The sequence below is a fragment of the Zootermopsis nevadensis genome, unplaced genomic scaffold (assembly GCF_977971745.1).
Source record: "Zootermopsis nevadensis isolate Lab colony 2312 unplaced genomic scaffold, Znev_1.0 Znev_ptg000061l, whole genome shotgun sequence".
Taxonomy (NCBI): Eukaryota; Metazoa; Arthropoda; class Insecta; order Blattodea; family Termopsidae; genus Zootermopsis; species Zootermopsis nevadensis.
This window is the reverse complement of record NW_028259192.1, coordinates 12,999,324-13,014,872: the sequence shown is the minus strand read 5'-3', so window position 1 is coordinate 13,014,872 and position 15,549 is coordinate 12,999,324. Positions and strand designations below refer to the sequence as shown.

The 15,549-nt window shown below is 38.5% G+C and overlaps 1 protein-coding gene and 1 long non-coding RNA gene across 3 annotated transcripts in view; one reads left to right on the top strand and one right to left on the bottom strand.

Moving 5' to 3' along the window:
- The window catches only part of LOC110837940 (uncharacterized), a 47,078-nt gene that overhangs the window by 6,758 nt on the left and 24,771 nt on the right, over window positions 1-15,549 (top strand). Inside the window, exons 2-7 of one of the 2 annotated variants that reach the window (XM_087340178.1) lie at window positions 5,191-5,406; window positions 7,004-7,163; window positions 10,948-11,110; window positions 12,010-12,261; window positions 12,831-13,037; window positions 15,246-15,320. In XM_087340178.1, coding sequence (XP_087196304.1) covers window positions 5,191-5,406; window positions 7,004-7,163; window positions 10,948-11,110; window positions 12,010-12,261; window positions 12,831-13,037; window positions 15,246-15,320 — 1,073 coding nt within the window. Of the gene's footprint in view, window positions 1-5,190; window positions 5,407-7,003; window positions 7,164-10,947; window positions 11,111-12,009; window positions 12,262-12,827; window positions 13,038-15,245; window positions 15,321-15,549 lie in introns of both variants that reach the window. The other variant, XM_087340177.1, reaches the window with a different exon arrangement.
- LOC110837953 (uncharacterized) overlaps window positions 1-15,549 on the bottom strand; it is a 72,713-nt gene that overhangs the window by 34,682 nt on the left and 22,482 nt on the right. The window lies entirely within an intron of this gene.

Genomic DNA, 15,549 nt, shown 5'->3' with positions numbered 1-15,549 from the left:
GTGTAGTCTGGTAGAAGTTTACCAACGTTTCAGAGGTCATACTGCCTCCATCATCAGGGCGATCATTGAACTTAAGGATGAAGAGATAGTTTTTCTAAATTATGAATACAAGCAACGAATCTAGAGAAAATGTTTTGATGAATGGGAAACAAGTTCGAAAATGTAAGATTTGAGGTTTTCACAGAAGTGAGTATGAAGATTTCTGTCTTCTGAGTTGTTGCTCTGTGTAGTCTAGTAGATGAATCGCCCTGATGACGGAGGCAGTATGACCTCCGAAACGTTGGTTGACATCGACCAGACTACACAGCGCAACAACCCAGAAGACGGAAATCTTCAAGTTCGAAAATCTTCAACCTTTTACACAGCAAAATAATGGAGCATTTAAGCTAAATTACAATATCAGCAGTCAAATCTCCAATGTTCGTATCTGAAACCAATTGATTGCTCACGTGCAGTTTACTCATCGCCCTAATGATGGAGGCAGTAAGCACCACTGAAAAGTCGGAAAACTTCTAAGAGACTACACGGTGCAACATCCAAAAAGACAGTAATTTTCAAGACAGACTCTAATTACATTTGATAGTGTAAATCTACAGTAAACGTTAATGGGCGAATATGATTTTGAAACATAACGGTCAGTTATAACCCCAACTTTAAATTAAGTCCAAATATAAATTTGTCATTTTTTTAAACGACTCGTCGGACAAGAATTAATATAACCACACAATAAATACGTCGTTACACATACAACTTTTATTTTTTAAAGTTTATTGTAAATATTTAATTAAACACAATGGCTGTAATTTTTGTAGTGGGATTAGCTTTGAAACAGAATACTGTTGCACAACTCGCTTCTATTAATGGAATCAAAAACAATTCAGGGTCGAAAAGACTGTCATGTGTTGAATTCATTCAGCTAATGAGTAACAATATAGCGTACGCTTAAAAAATAATGCTCATTAGTTAGCAGCTAAGGGCATGCACTGCGTAACAGCTTAAAGTAATTACAAAAAATATACAGTGACAAATTACAAGAAGCAAAGAAGTTCTGACCTTCCAAAAGTGTTCACAAAGAACGACGTTTACAAGCGTAACTGAATATACAGATAATATATTAAAACGAATGCAGTCGAAACTGGTTGTAAATATGTGAACTTTCTCAGAGTATGTTCCTACAGCAAGCTCATGACATCAAAGAAATGAAGTACTAAAGCTTCTGCTAATCTGAATAAGTATGATCTGCACATTAATTAACCTATTTATTTATTTATGGCTTATTTAACGACGCTTTCAGTAGTTCTGACTGTAGAGTCAAATGATAGTATGACTAATATATAATTAACTGGAAATCATATAGAAAGAAGCGGTAGTGACCTACTTTAAGCTACTATCCCGGCTTTTACCTGAAGGGACTGAGGATAACTAATGCTTAAACTCAGAAATTAATATAACGCCGTAAAATTGCAGAATAAGTAATCTAACCACCATGAAAGCAGCATTCATGCATATACAGGCTTCTTGGTGTAAATGTCCTTCCTCTATGTTTGCATGAAGAAGCCCAGACGTGCCTTCGCTCAGACGTTACTGAACCACAGTGAACTGATAGCAGGATACGTAGCGTGGTTTTCTCGTCAGTTGCATTCCAGACATTCAGCACGCAGATTAAAAGCCGCGGTACAAAATGGTTGCCCTTCCTCGACATACAATCATACACAGCCTGGACTTCATCTTAATCACTACACATTATAAATACTGGCGCCATTGACAATTTTTATATCAGGAATACATAGTAATAAATAAACGTTGATTTCCATAACTAATTCAAAATAAAATTTCCATGAAACACTTTTCCTTTTTACCGAATTCAGTGCGTCTGTCCGTCCATCAGTCATCACTAAACAACATACAAGAATATTCACCACAATCTTAATTAACCACGCAGGATTTGAATTATCTGCCTGTTCTTAAACCTTCTAGTTACATTTGGTCTCTCCATCTTTTCTTCAGGCTCCCAATAGTATGATATTCATGTATTCATTGTATGTGGCAAGACTAGTAAGAGCTACAAAATAATAAATGTAAAATGTAATGATCCATTCTGTGCGCAGTTTCAAACAGCACAAACTCAATATTGATAAAATTTGGGAAATTGGTGTTGGTCGTGGAATGTGAATTGACAAAGACGTCCACGTAGACCAGTTCAATAAAATCGCGTTCAAGAGTTCTCTAATTGAAACAAACAATATAACACGAACATCTGATATGCATTTACCAATACAGAAATATTTTGAACAAGACCTGCTTGTTTCACGTCATAAAGAATATCGTGTCTCGGAGTAATGACAATTTAGTTCTTTATTTCGCTTCTAGTAAAAGTTATTATTCAACTAGCGTAGTATGTAAAAGTAAAGTTTGTCCCACTATACGCCATGTAGGCGTTTGGGGTGAGTGGAGGTATAGCTCCTCTCTTCCTTGACCTCGGCACTAGATGGGGGTGAGTGGTCAGCATCACGCCCCGGCCGGCTTTACCCCCGGGAAAGGACCCCGGTACCCATTGTAGAGGAGGCTGGGTGGGCCCCAGAGCCGGCCTGGACGCAGAGGCTAGAGGAAAGATCCTCGGTCCCGTCGAGGATCGAACCCCGGTCGTCCAGCCCGTAGCTAGTCACTATACTGACTGAGCTATCCCGGCTCATCTAGCGTAGTATGACCCATCAAATTTCACTGGAATACATCTTTTTTGTGTTGAAAAGTAATAAATTTATCCCAACATTATATTTGAAAATCGCATTGGAAGCACAACATTTTATAAGAAAATTAAATTTTGGAAACATCTTCTTGGCGACTGAAGCCAGATTTCCTCCAAAAGCACCAACACAAAATCGACCCGACAAAAGCAGACTCCGTCAGACCCCACCATATGAATTACCAGAGCTTCGTTTGAATTTCTTGCTGCCACAGTTGTCACAATTTAAATTTGTTTCGCATCACATAAACTGCTCACCCGTGTAGTCAAGCGTGACCGATATTGGCTATTATACTGTGAGTAGAAGACAGATTGAATGCGTTCAGATATTTGCACACTCGCCAATAAAATGTGTGTTAATATGGAAAAAATGTAAAAACATAAATTGAACTGAGATCAAAGAAAAGAAACATGGTAACTCATAAAACATAAAAGGGATACGAAAAACGAAATTACACACACTCCTTTGCAAATTAAATTGTTTTAATCGAGTTATAAAAGTATCACACTCAAGACACAGTGACAAAGCTCAAGTTAAGCTTGTCTTAAATATCAGCTTTCGCGAAGTCAATTTGTGGCCTACAGTCGGTCTGCGGCTGCGAGCCCTCTGCTTTCAACATCTCTCTGTGCCATAGGCGACTGTCCTCGCCGACATGAGAAGAGTACAGCCGAACAAGTTCAAAGCCCCGCTCATCAGACGCAGATACACAGCACGAGCATCACTTGGTAAACTAAATATAGCACACATATTTCACCAACAAAAACAGTCATCTGCTAGGCACTGAGACATGATTCTCGGTACAGAACTTGACTTGGCACTCAACAGACAATGAATTCCCTGACCTTACTAGAACCCTAAAATCCCGGTATTTGGACTTACTCTGCACAATGTCCATCCATTTCACACCCTAAAAATTATTATCCGAAAACCGATTTAAATATTATCTTCCCACATACGTGCCCGATCGCATGATTAATCCATAGTTTTTCAAATAAAAATTTGTTTCTTTCTCGTTTTCCATTCTTGTTTTCATGTTCCGTCCATTTTAACTGTTTTTAAATCAAATCTTCATTTACCCAATGGTTCTTTTTCAATTTATTGTTTTACTGTATTGAATCATACGCTGATCTGTATGGAAAGAAAGTGGCTGCGATACTATGCAGAAATTTGCGTCGAGAAAATATAAACAATGCAATGAAAACTTGTCAGAACAGCCGGCTCCCGGCACGAGATTTAAACCTGCGACCTCCCGTGTATGTAGCAGGAAAGCTAACTACTGCATCACGACGCGATGTCTGGTGATCTTTGTTCGACCACTTATCAAGTGAGGAGAATAGAAATTATAAGCGAACCGTTACGTGATTTATTCAATTAGAGTTATTACATGCCTCCTGTCCTGTAATTTCCTACAATCGATAATATTAACTTGACATCATGACGGACGAACGAATTTATGAGGTGGGAAGGACACTAGCGCCACTTAATGTAGAGTCATAAAATTATGTACGATAATAGATCTTCGGGAAGTACAAAACTTTTGTGCAGTAAAAGATGACTGTCTTCTGGGTTGTTACGCCGTGTAGTGTGGCAGAAGTTTGACGACGTTTCAGAGGTCTTTGTGATCGAAGTTAAAACATCAAATTCTTTATGTAAATATTAGCATAATACTAAACAGAAGTAGTTTTTAATTTATCCATCTGAAAATCGTTAAGTCAGAGTGTATTCTAACATCATCTCGTCTGGCAGCCTTGAGACAAGTATTCAGCGTGACGATGATCTAATAATGATATCTTACACTTGATTGTAGTTCATTATCATAAATACGGCGTCGCCATCAGCTGACATACTGTTAAAATAAGTGTTTCAAAACTCGGTCAGCAACTAATTGCTCATATAACTTTCTTCGTACACTGTCGCTATGTAACGACAGATCACTGAGATGACGCTAAATGCAGAATCAGACAATTCATCTCATTAGATTAAAATATTAATTATTTTAATTTATTGAATAATAAGTAACAAAACAGTTGAATGGTTTTATTAAGCCGTCGAATAAATAAGAATCAAGTTTGTGTTAGGTTATAAAATGCTACAAAATATTCATGATAAAATTAAAGAGGATAACATGGGTGAGATTTGTAGAAAACATGGCGAGATGAGAAAAGCATAACATTTCGGTCGGTAAAACTCAAAGGAAGAGATCATTTATGAGATGAAGGATACTAATGAAATGGGACTTAAAATAGAATGTGGACAGGATTTAAGTGGTTTAAGTTAAAGTTATAGAGTTGAAAGGCAAGATCTTGTAATCTCTGGAGTTCCATAAAAGGGGGAAATTTTTGGCGAGCTAAACGACTTCCAGTTGCAGCTGCAATCTCCGAATTGCATGCATACGGTTGCGTAACATGATCAGAGAGAGGTCATCCATCTGTTTCCCGTGTCGCAGACGGCTTGGTGGATTTACTTCATGCAACACGGATCCACAACCTGCCGCTAGGGGTGAACAAGACAACTGGTATGTGTACGTCGCGCCCGGGGTCCGAACCCGACGTAGCGTACAGCATCAGCGAGCGCACGATCCTCACAGTGCAGACTGCTCAACTCTTCCCCCTGGGGTTCCCGTGGGACTTCTCCCTTCTGCTTGTGGTCAGCCCCACGAAAGGTAAAACACTACATTTTTTCAAATGTTTTTTTGCAACAATAGTTTGCTGAGTTTTTATTTAGGAATACTTTCGAAGTCTTCATTTTAAATAAAGCAATATCAGATGTTAAAATATAACTAGAACAACCCGTGGGAAAGAGCTAATTTGTTTAAAAACAACATTAAGCTGGGATTTCTTCAGTATAAGCTACAATCTTCACAAAAACAAATTTAAAATAAAATATGTACAAAGTGTTAACAATAATAAATCACGTGAAAGTTTATATTTCATCTTTCGTTTCTCTGTGTTTCATAGTCCAGTTCTCTTTCATCTTCGCATTTCTATTATCTGCAAATCTTTCACTCCTGTTACGTGCAAGAACACCCAAATCATCAGTTGCTGCAGAAAGAGCATTATAATGGCCACTGTCTTTGTTATCAGATGTAAACTATCAATTTCGTTCTCTCTGTAATGTTTCAGATATACACGTAGGATCACGCTTTACTGATCACAACGGTAAATTTCAACCGAACGTTCTATAATTACTAATGTTATCTTCACAGTTTTCTTTACTGTCAATGAATATTTGACCACACGTGGTGGTTTCATCCATTCAAGAAGTCGTAGAAATAGTTACAGTTGTTAAATATGCTCTTTCTCTCAGTGCAGCGTGTTCCATCTCAGACGTGAGGCGAGGTTTCTAAACAGACAACTTCCAACACCAGCGACCTTTCTTGCCACAAAATGCTTTCCGTTCGAATGTCTGCAGAACAACTTTTAACTTTACAGAAATTCATTAATCTCCCAAGAGTGGTAATAAAAGAGCCAAGAAATAAAAACACTGGAAAACTTTGTCTTGAGAATTATTTGGGCAGATACAGAAGGCAGTGGTTTTACTGTCAGCCATTAACGCACAAGGCTGAAGATCCCTCAACAGCATTACCAGGGCAACTTTTATAACAGACAACCATTATAACACACTTGTATCCTTGTAAACGTTTGTGACAATGGCAAACCGTATCTTGTAAACTGCGCTGTACCTGGGCAGTTATGCCTCACCCCGTCGCACGTTACAACGCTGTTGAAATTACAGCAGTAACACGAGAGACAGAAAAACGCCTTCCAAAAAAAACGTATACGCGTTAGTTACCGCCTCGGACTACGGCACAAACACAGGAAAACAAAACATAAATAAAGCTTAAAATGTAACACGGGTGCAAGTAAAATAGATTAATAGTTATGAAAAGATTTAATAAACGAGAAATCTGTGAAATATTATTGGGAATACTGAAAATTATAACAAATTATCATATAATTAATTATTCCAGGCCTAATGTAAAGTAGGCCTACAAACCCTCCATGCTTCTGGGGAGAGTGACAAACGCCACTCAAAACCTCAGTCAGGATGACCGATCTCCGGACCAACATTTGAACCTAGGACCCCTGAATATGAAGCACGAATTCTAACAATTCGACCGCTTTGCTCGGTATGTCGAGATGTCAAAGAAGGACGTCCGAGGCAGCATCCTGAAAACATTTTGTTCTGTCATAGTCATCTGTGGCTCGATGTAATGAGAAAAACATCTGAGTGGGGCGAGTTTTGACTTTTCCTTTCAGGTGCGCGGCGGGCTGCATTCTTCACCATCTACAGTGACACTGGAGACGAGCAGATTGCTGTGTCCCTGGGCGATGACATCACATTATTTTATGAAGATCCTGACACGAAACCCACCTCGAAGAAGACCATCAGCTTCGGCGCTGATATTAGCGATGGCAAGTAAGTGAATGCTATAATGTCAAAATGGTATCTGGAGACACGTACCCAGTCGTCATGAGAACATACAAAATGTCCTTTGTACGAGATGCATGTTTGTAGTATCCGCCACCAAATTGCACAAAATTTCAACACGAACAGCAGAACCCAGACAAGTAAAGGCAGTTCGGAACTCGCAGCATAGCAAAACTAGCAGCTCCGTACCGTTGACTTGGAGCCTAAAGGTAAGGGCGGACGATGAAGTCCTTCCGTGGCCTTGAAGCATACAATTTGGTGGCGGCTACTATAGCTGTATTTCCCTGATATCTGGAACAATATATGCTTATATTTGAATCAAATATTTTAGGTACCGGAACAAGTAAGAGAGTGTAAAATGAAATGTAATTTTATTACAAGAAGAATTGGTATGTCTCATGTCTGTTACATTTTAAAAACCGAACCCGCCAGATCTTCCATTTAACCACATTAACCTAACTGGTTGTTATACGGACCACTTGTTTTAACATCCAGAACACAGCATTCTGCTCATAGAGTATTTATGGGTTTCATATGGTTCTCGAAATAAAAAGAGACTATTTCATTCAACAACATTAAGCAACTGATCTTTGTAATGGAGGCGGGAGATACGCTGTTTTGTTCTTTCGTGTTAGAATTGAATTTGTAAATATATATTCTCTATGAGGGGTCCGCAGTGGCCGCGCGGTCTGAGGCGCGGGCCTTGTGCCTTGTGCCGCTTGGTCGCTGGGACCGTGGGTTCGAATCCCACTCAAGCCATGGATGTTTTTCCGCGTTTTTCTATGTTATGCTGTCCTGTGTACAGGTAGAGGCCTTGCGACGGGCCGATCCCTAATCTAAGGAGTCCTACCGAATGTCTATAGATCAAGCCAACGAAAAGTTGGGACCCGCAGTGCTCAGGCACTTGAAGAACGGGTCGTTCCCAGTATCCCAGTATATTCTCTATCAACTGCACAGGTTATATGATGTCGAATGAGAGGATTGTAAATTATGAAGTAGGACGGGCGTTGAAGGAACTAAAATGGCATTTGTGTGGAGGGAATTATGAAATCCACATAAATTCCTCGTCAGAGATGTTCGGTGACAGCTAATGTAATGGTTTTTAAAAAGATAAAGCATCGGCCTGGTTTTAAATGTATCATTCTGAAGTTTACAGGTCTATACTACGAAGTAAAATATCACAATACGCATTCAAAATAAATTTGCACTGTAAACGGAAGGACAAAACTTTCTTTTACTTTTAAATGTATTATTTTAAATTATAATTGTAATGAGTATCATATTACATCACGAAAACGTAAATATAAAATTATCCCTGATGCTGAAATAGGCACGACGCCATGTAAACGCACGGGGAAGTGGAAACATAGCTCCACGGATTCTTAACCTCAGCTCCTCAGAACCAGATAAAAGTCAGTGATTGCGTACTAGCCCCGAACGCTTTACCCCGGAGAGAAGACGTACCATTTCTAATGTTATAAACTTAGGGGTGGTATTCTGCATTTTGTTATCGACTTCCAAAGAAGTAACGTAACATACCTGATAGTAACAGAGCTGAAGTTTATAAAACAGTCTTCAGTTAACTGTGTATTTTTTAAAGTTTCCATCTACCAATTTCTCTAAAATCACAAAACTGAGGCTGTCATATGTCACTAGCTTGAACTTGTCACTAAAATCACTCAATTTCAAGCAGTGAGTCAGTCATTTTGTGACAATCCAATTTCATCGGTGATATTTATTTCCGAGTACAGTAGAAGTCAGAGACGATACCAAAGTTTCTGAAAATCTAACAAGATTAGCGGGCGTCAATTCGAATCCAATAAAACGTTTGAATTAAAATAATTGTCTAAACACACAAATGAAATTAATCTTACCATCTTCTACGGTCTCTACTTTGTTAAACTAAATACGTATTACTGTTTGTGTCCACGGTACACGATCTCATCATTTTGAACAAAACTGTACCTACTATTTCTGTATGGTTTATATATCGATACTGTCAGCAGCAGAAACTACACATCGAGAGAATCGGGGGAAGACAGGGCGATTTAGACTCTTTTACGTTGCCATTTTTCGCGTTAAGAAGCTCGTCTTTCTTCAGTACAATATGCTATTTGTTATCTCAATTGTCAAATGTAAATAAATATCTCTGCAAATTTTTCATTTTATTTAGTTCTTTCTAGAGCCGCTAGCTTAACATAGCCATATTTCCCCCACTGCCCCCAAATGCTCATTTTCCGCAAGTTTTGCAGAAATACAGGAAAGTAGTTGTAAAAATTTTCCTTCTTCTCCGCCAACACAATTTTTACCGGAAATTGTGCTGACTGAAAAGAATAGATTAAAACGGCCTTGATGTCAAATCACAAACTGATCAACAAATGCATTGCATAGCCTACAACGTATTGATAGATTGGTTGGTACTTCTTCAAATACTATTTTAGAGATTCCTGTCATTACTGACTGGTAATTTTCGCAACATAATTAACATAAAGTAATTCACGAAGAGACATTAAATACACTAAAGAAAATAAATAAACGTTATAATTTGGAACAATACGATGCACGTTGAGCCGACATGTTCGGTTTGCTTCTGAGTGTTTCACGTGACGTGTGGCTGTTTTCTGTGCCATTGCTCGAAATACTAGTACCTGTTCCAAATGCATACCCATCTGCCTTGCTGTCTGTAGTTTTCCGTCCAAACAAATGCGTCGTTCTGATTATCCAGCGTTCACGATATCAACCGTCCTCTTATATCCGCTTTCTGATCGGAGTAACATCAGCTTTCGTAAAGAACTCATGGCGCCTACTTCAAATGAGTCCGTCTATGTGATGAAAATAGCAGGAACTTCGCAGGTGACGATTTAGAAATCATTTTCTGTGTATATTTTCCACTGCAACGAATTTCGACTAAATAAAAATTTCCCGGTATAACCTCAAAATTTGTAGGGATGTTTATGTTCTACATCCATAAAAAACTTTACATGCCTTGATTAAATGATTTATAAGTTATCGCTATCATACTGAAATTTAACTGTAGATGCAGTGCACAAATTGAAAAGTGTAATAAGCACACACCCAGGATGATGAAAGTTCAATGCCTTCGAATATTTGTCTCTTGTGCTGGTCTTCTTTCAAGCGCTTCGTATGAATGTATAGCGCAACCGCAATGTACGCTTTGCATTAAGAGACTAAGAGCCAATTTGATGATCGTTTTCTATCTGAACTATGCAATACCTGTAAAAACACTGAAATGGAGTATAATAACGTTCAGGAATGGAGGTATGGAATAAGGGCGCAAAATGAAGGAAAAAGTAAATAAAAAAAAGGCAAAATGAAGGAAAAAGTAAATAAAAGAGGCAAAATGAAGGGAAAAGTAAATAAAGAAAGAGAACTTGCTGTAGAGCGAAATAAAGACTGATTTAAAATTGTAAAGTAGCTGTTGTGCGGGCCTGCATAACACACAAAAATTCGAAGGAACTGAAAAAAAGGTAGAGGAGAGAAGAAAATCGTCTAAAAAACAAATTTAGATAAATAAAATATTCTTATAAATAACGATAAAAAACACGATACTACACTCAAATGGACATTAGATCAATTTACACAGTCACAACGAACATATATAAAATCAAATTTAATATCATGCCGTATAATATAATATAATATAATATTATATATTATACATGAAATTACATAATATAGTAACGATTTTAAAAGAATGTGTACCATGCAACTGTATTTCACAGTAAACGAAAAATATTGTTCTTCCCTGCAGATGGCATCGGCTCGGGTTCAGTGTAAAAGGAGATGCAGCAACACTAATTCTAGACTGCAAAAAACAGATTACAAAAGAGCTGGTCCGACAGACGTCGTCGAAAATTAGCACGACAGGGATCATTCTCATCGGACAACAGCTTCTGGATGACATCCTCTACACGGTTAGTAATGGCAGCACAGAACTTCCAATCTCTGAATCTTGGAGCAGTGGTCGGAGGAGGCAAACTGTGGGTGCACTTCGCCAGTGTCGTTGGCTTGCGGGTATAGCAGTGATATGCAACCGGTGTGCCGCGGAGGCCATCTAAGTATGCCATGAAATTTTCACCTCATATTATAATTATAACCATAATGAGACACATAATTGTTAGTTTTGTTTTCTGCTCGGGCAGACTGAGGACAGACAAGATCAACTAAATGGAATTGGAAACACCACAACCACTTTGCAACAAAACATGTGTACCCCCCGGTTACTTTTATTGCCACTCTATGTATTTTTCTGCAATATACATGTACACATATGAATAAGTATCTTTAAGTTTAAATGTTTACACATAGTTAATACATTCTGAATCAAAGGGTAGGAAATATTATATTTTAATTTATTTCAAATAATGAATATTTAAAATAAATGACAATAATAAAGATGGATAACTATGAACATCAAATATAACACTTTTCGGGTGGGGTTGATTTATAAGAAGTTTTCACGGCCAATCAATGCCATAAACCATCGGACGTGAAACTCATATTTATATTACAGCCATCCCACAGATTAAGATACCAAGTTTCACAGTCATACAAAACAACTCTAACTTACAGCTTTTGAATATTTCAATCTTAAGCTACCTAGATGGGAGACGGGAAGACAAAAGATGTTGAACCGGATAGTAACAAGTATTTCCGAATTCAACTTCTCTTAAATTCCTCGTTTCATATGTTTTTTATATAATAATGTTGTCCTTCAATTTGGTGATGAAACACGGACATTTTATCATTTTATACTTTTATATCAACGTCCTTATTTCCTCGTAAACTACAAATTTTCATTTGTTTTATGTAGGGAGCCGTGCAACTGTTCAAGATCTCCCCAACCCCCGACGCTGCGTATGAAATCTGCACTTCATTCGCCCCGGACTGCGACACCGCCATCGGCGCTACGGAGGCTGTAGATGACAACAGAGACGAGGAAGAGGAGGACGAAGAGGAGGATGAGGAGGAAGGAGAGGAAGAAATCGAAGAAGACTTGTTTCAGATCAATGGCACCTCTGACCCACTCGTGGTTACCCATGAGTACCAACAAAACATTACTGGCGTAAGTTCTTCTCTAAAAGTTTTTGACTATAGTATTATTTTTTTGTTCTGAACTTCATCCATCATCTGTCTTTTAAGTTTTTGAACATTTTAAAAATTACTGCGTTTCGAAGTATTCATCTTCCTTCGTCTTCAGATGAAAGACGAGAGATGTCTGCTCTGATGGATCAGATACACCGAGCTATTCCCAATCTCTGAATTACAGATCAAAATCTGAAGACTATGGGAGATCCATCCTTCGGAAAGCGGTAACTTTTAAAGATTTCGAATAATTTATAAATTACGGACGACGGATAAAATCCCAAACGAAGAAAGTAATTTATATAAGTCTTCGATGGCTGAACCGTGCTTGTAATACTCATACATAAGCACTCACTGAAGGTTCTGGGCACACACTGAGAAGCAGTTCTAAGAGCGAGCTCAGAGTAGGTTCGTAATCTACTGACTAGCCCAGAGATAGAGGTTAATTTAGAATTACACATAATCTGTTACACATCTGGATGTGATAGCTCAGGTAGACGCCAATTGTGTTTGTAACTTGATAGTAGCTACTCACTTTCTTCAAAGGAGGAAGGTTCTGGAGATGAGTACACAGGAGTTCATGGAGGCGATTCGAGATACCACTACATCACAGCAAGGGGCCCTGCTGGTCCCAGGGGCTACATGGGTCCGCCCGGTGCGCCAGGCCCCCCTGGTCCCAAAGGGCAAATGGGTAGAGATGGCATTGGTGGAATCAACGGCATTCCGGGACCTCCAGGCCACGTGTTCATGATACCGGTAAGACTGTTCTGATACTTTATAAGGTAACTTACTAGTATGAAGATGGTTGTCTCCTGGGTCGTAGCGCCGTGCAGTCTGGTATAGGTATGCCAACGTTCCAGAGGTCCTTACTGCCTCCATCATAAGGGATGCAACCAAGAAGACAGCTAACATCATTCTCTCCAAAGTGAGAACCCCGAATCCTAATAGTAGTTCATCCTACTCTCAAGTTCTGGAGCTTATTAAAAGTAGCATACCCATGAAGCTCACTACCGTCAACTAGACCGAACTGTGTGTGACTGACAACTCGTTCTTCCGTTCCGGCTATATTTCCTTTCTCAGTGTTCTTCGTTATGAAGCTTTGCTAACCCACTAAATGAAATTTTCCTGAAACGATATTATGTAACGGGCAAGTGGTAAGCAGGACGACACTTAATGAAAGCTGGAAGATCAGGATTTCAATATAAAAGCAGAGGAGGGGTTTCTGTTTCTAAATTAAAAATCTGATCTGCACTTTTATCCTAATTTCCAAATCCATATTTATTTAATACAACAGAGACACCTTTCCCTGGAGTAGGAGGTGGTGTCAAGACTGCAATGTAAACCAAGACCCTATCGAATGAATTCTGAATAAGTAATCCCGCACAGCCATTTCGAGCTCTCAATATTAATTACTTGACACAGAATGCGCTTCATATGCACGCGGTGTTATTCTCCAAGGGCATCGATATACAGAGTGAGTCAGAAGTATGTTTACAAACTTCGTGTGCGTCTTCTAGGATCAAAAAAAAAAAAAAAATTCCTATGAAAATGGGGTCGCAAATGTTTCATTTTCGAAATAATAGCCTCCATCATGTCCAAGAGGATCTTCAGATCTTTGAATCTTAAGAAGACACTTGATACGTCTTCTGGAAGATGTACCGCTGAATACAAGAAGACAAATTTGGTTTATGTACAACGGAGTCCCAGCACACTTCTCCCATCGCGTCAGATATCATCTCAATAAACAGTACCCTCAGCAACGAATTGGACGCGGTGGCCCAATAGCATGGCCACTGAGGTCACCGGACCTGACTCCATTGATCTTTTATCTGTAGGGTGACTTGAAGTCCGTCGTTTATGTCAGTGGTATTCAACCTTTTTTTGTTCGCGTATCCCCAGATATAATTTCTCTTCAACTTTGTACCCCCAAAGTTGTTGGTGTATAATTCAAGTTATATATAGTATATAATCTACATCTAAAATAAATTAAATAAATTAAATTACTGAACTGTGCTTTGTATATTCTCAATCGCCCTTATAATTAATTTATTCACTGCTTAACGGCAAATTGCTGAACTAAACTCTTCCTTCACGACTAACATTTCAACTTCAGCTCTCAGACGAAATGTTCAATGACCAACTGCTTGACTAGAACACTTCCATTAACTGTCTTTACTAAACCCGAAGACCGTTCTAAACTGGTCCTACGATGCACTACAGAATTATTCTACTAGCACTGATGGCCAACTAATTCTGAAAGCCTTGTGCATCGTACCAAATTAAACTTTAACCACGCTTCTGACACACTAAAGAATTTCGTAACAAATTTTGCGACTGGATTACTACGTCCCTTCTGGAGACTGTATTTCGAGGACTTTCAGAAATTGGCATATAGTTGCTTAACATATTTATAATGTTAAAGTGGTCTTGGTTTTTGCTAGTCCCAAAATAAACTTGCTAAGGGAGGAAAAATATTCAGTTTCCGCCATGTGTATCCTTCTGTTTTATCTTATTTCAGGATGGTCGAAAACGTTTATAAAATAGGAAGAACAATATTGTAAAATGGCTGCAATTTTAGATTTGTTTTGCTATATTTATTTCTCGGAGGTTAAATCTGGTAACATTCATGCTATATGGGGCGTTTGGTTAATAAGTTAGATTCGCCATACAATATACTAAAAGTAAGCTTGTAAGCATGTTACCTGACTCTGTCCTGGATCAATGTAACGAATTTTACGACATGGTTTTGTAAAAATAATTTTAATATATCTACACTTACAAATCGGTATCACCGGAATCATCTTTCAGTAATGGTCCATTAAAACATTACACCAATGGTAACCATATGAAACACCTGCTTAATGCATCAGGGTGATGGACCGATGACGAAAGCAGGAAGCTTCTCTTAAATGTCGGTTTTATATCCCAGAAGAGTCATCTTACTCGTAAATTCTGTTTCCACAGCTGAACGTGCAGGGATACGATAAAGGGCCGGACCAGCATACGGAGCTGTTCAGACAAATGCTCTCTCAACACATGGTACGTTCAGAAACAGAAGCTCGTACGCAGGCCTATAAATATTCGCATTACAGTTGACCGTTTTCACATTACCCCCGTCACAAAGACCTGGTTTCCCACTACTTATCTTCTACAGCCAAAACTGTAGACGTACTTCTGTTACAATTTCAACGATGGAAATTTGTAAGATTAAAAGTAGAAACTTAAGATAAATCTAAGTTTTGACAATATCACGTAATACATAAAGATA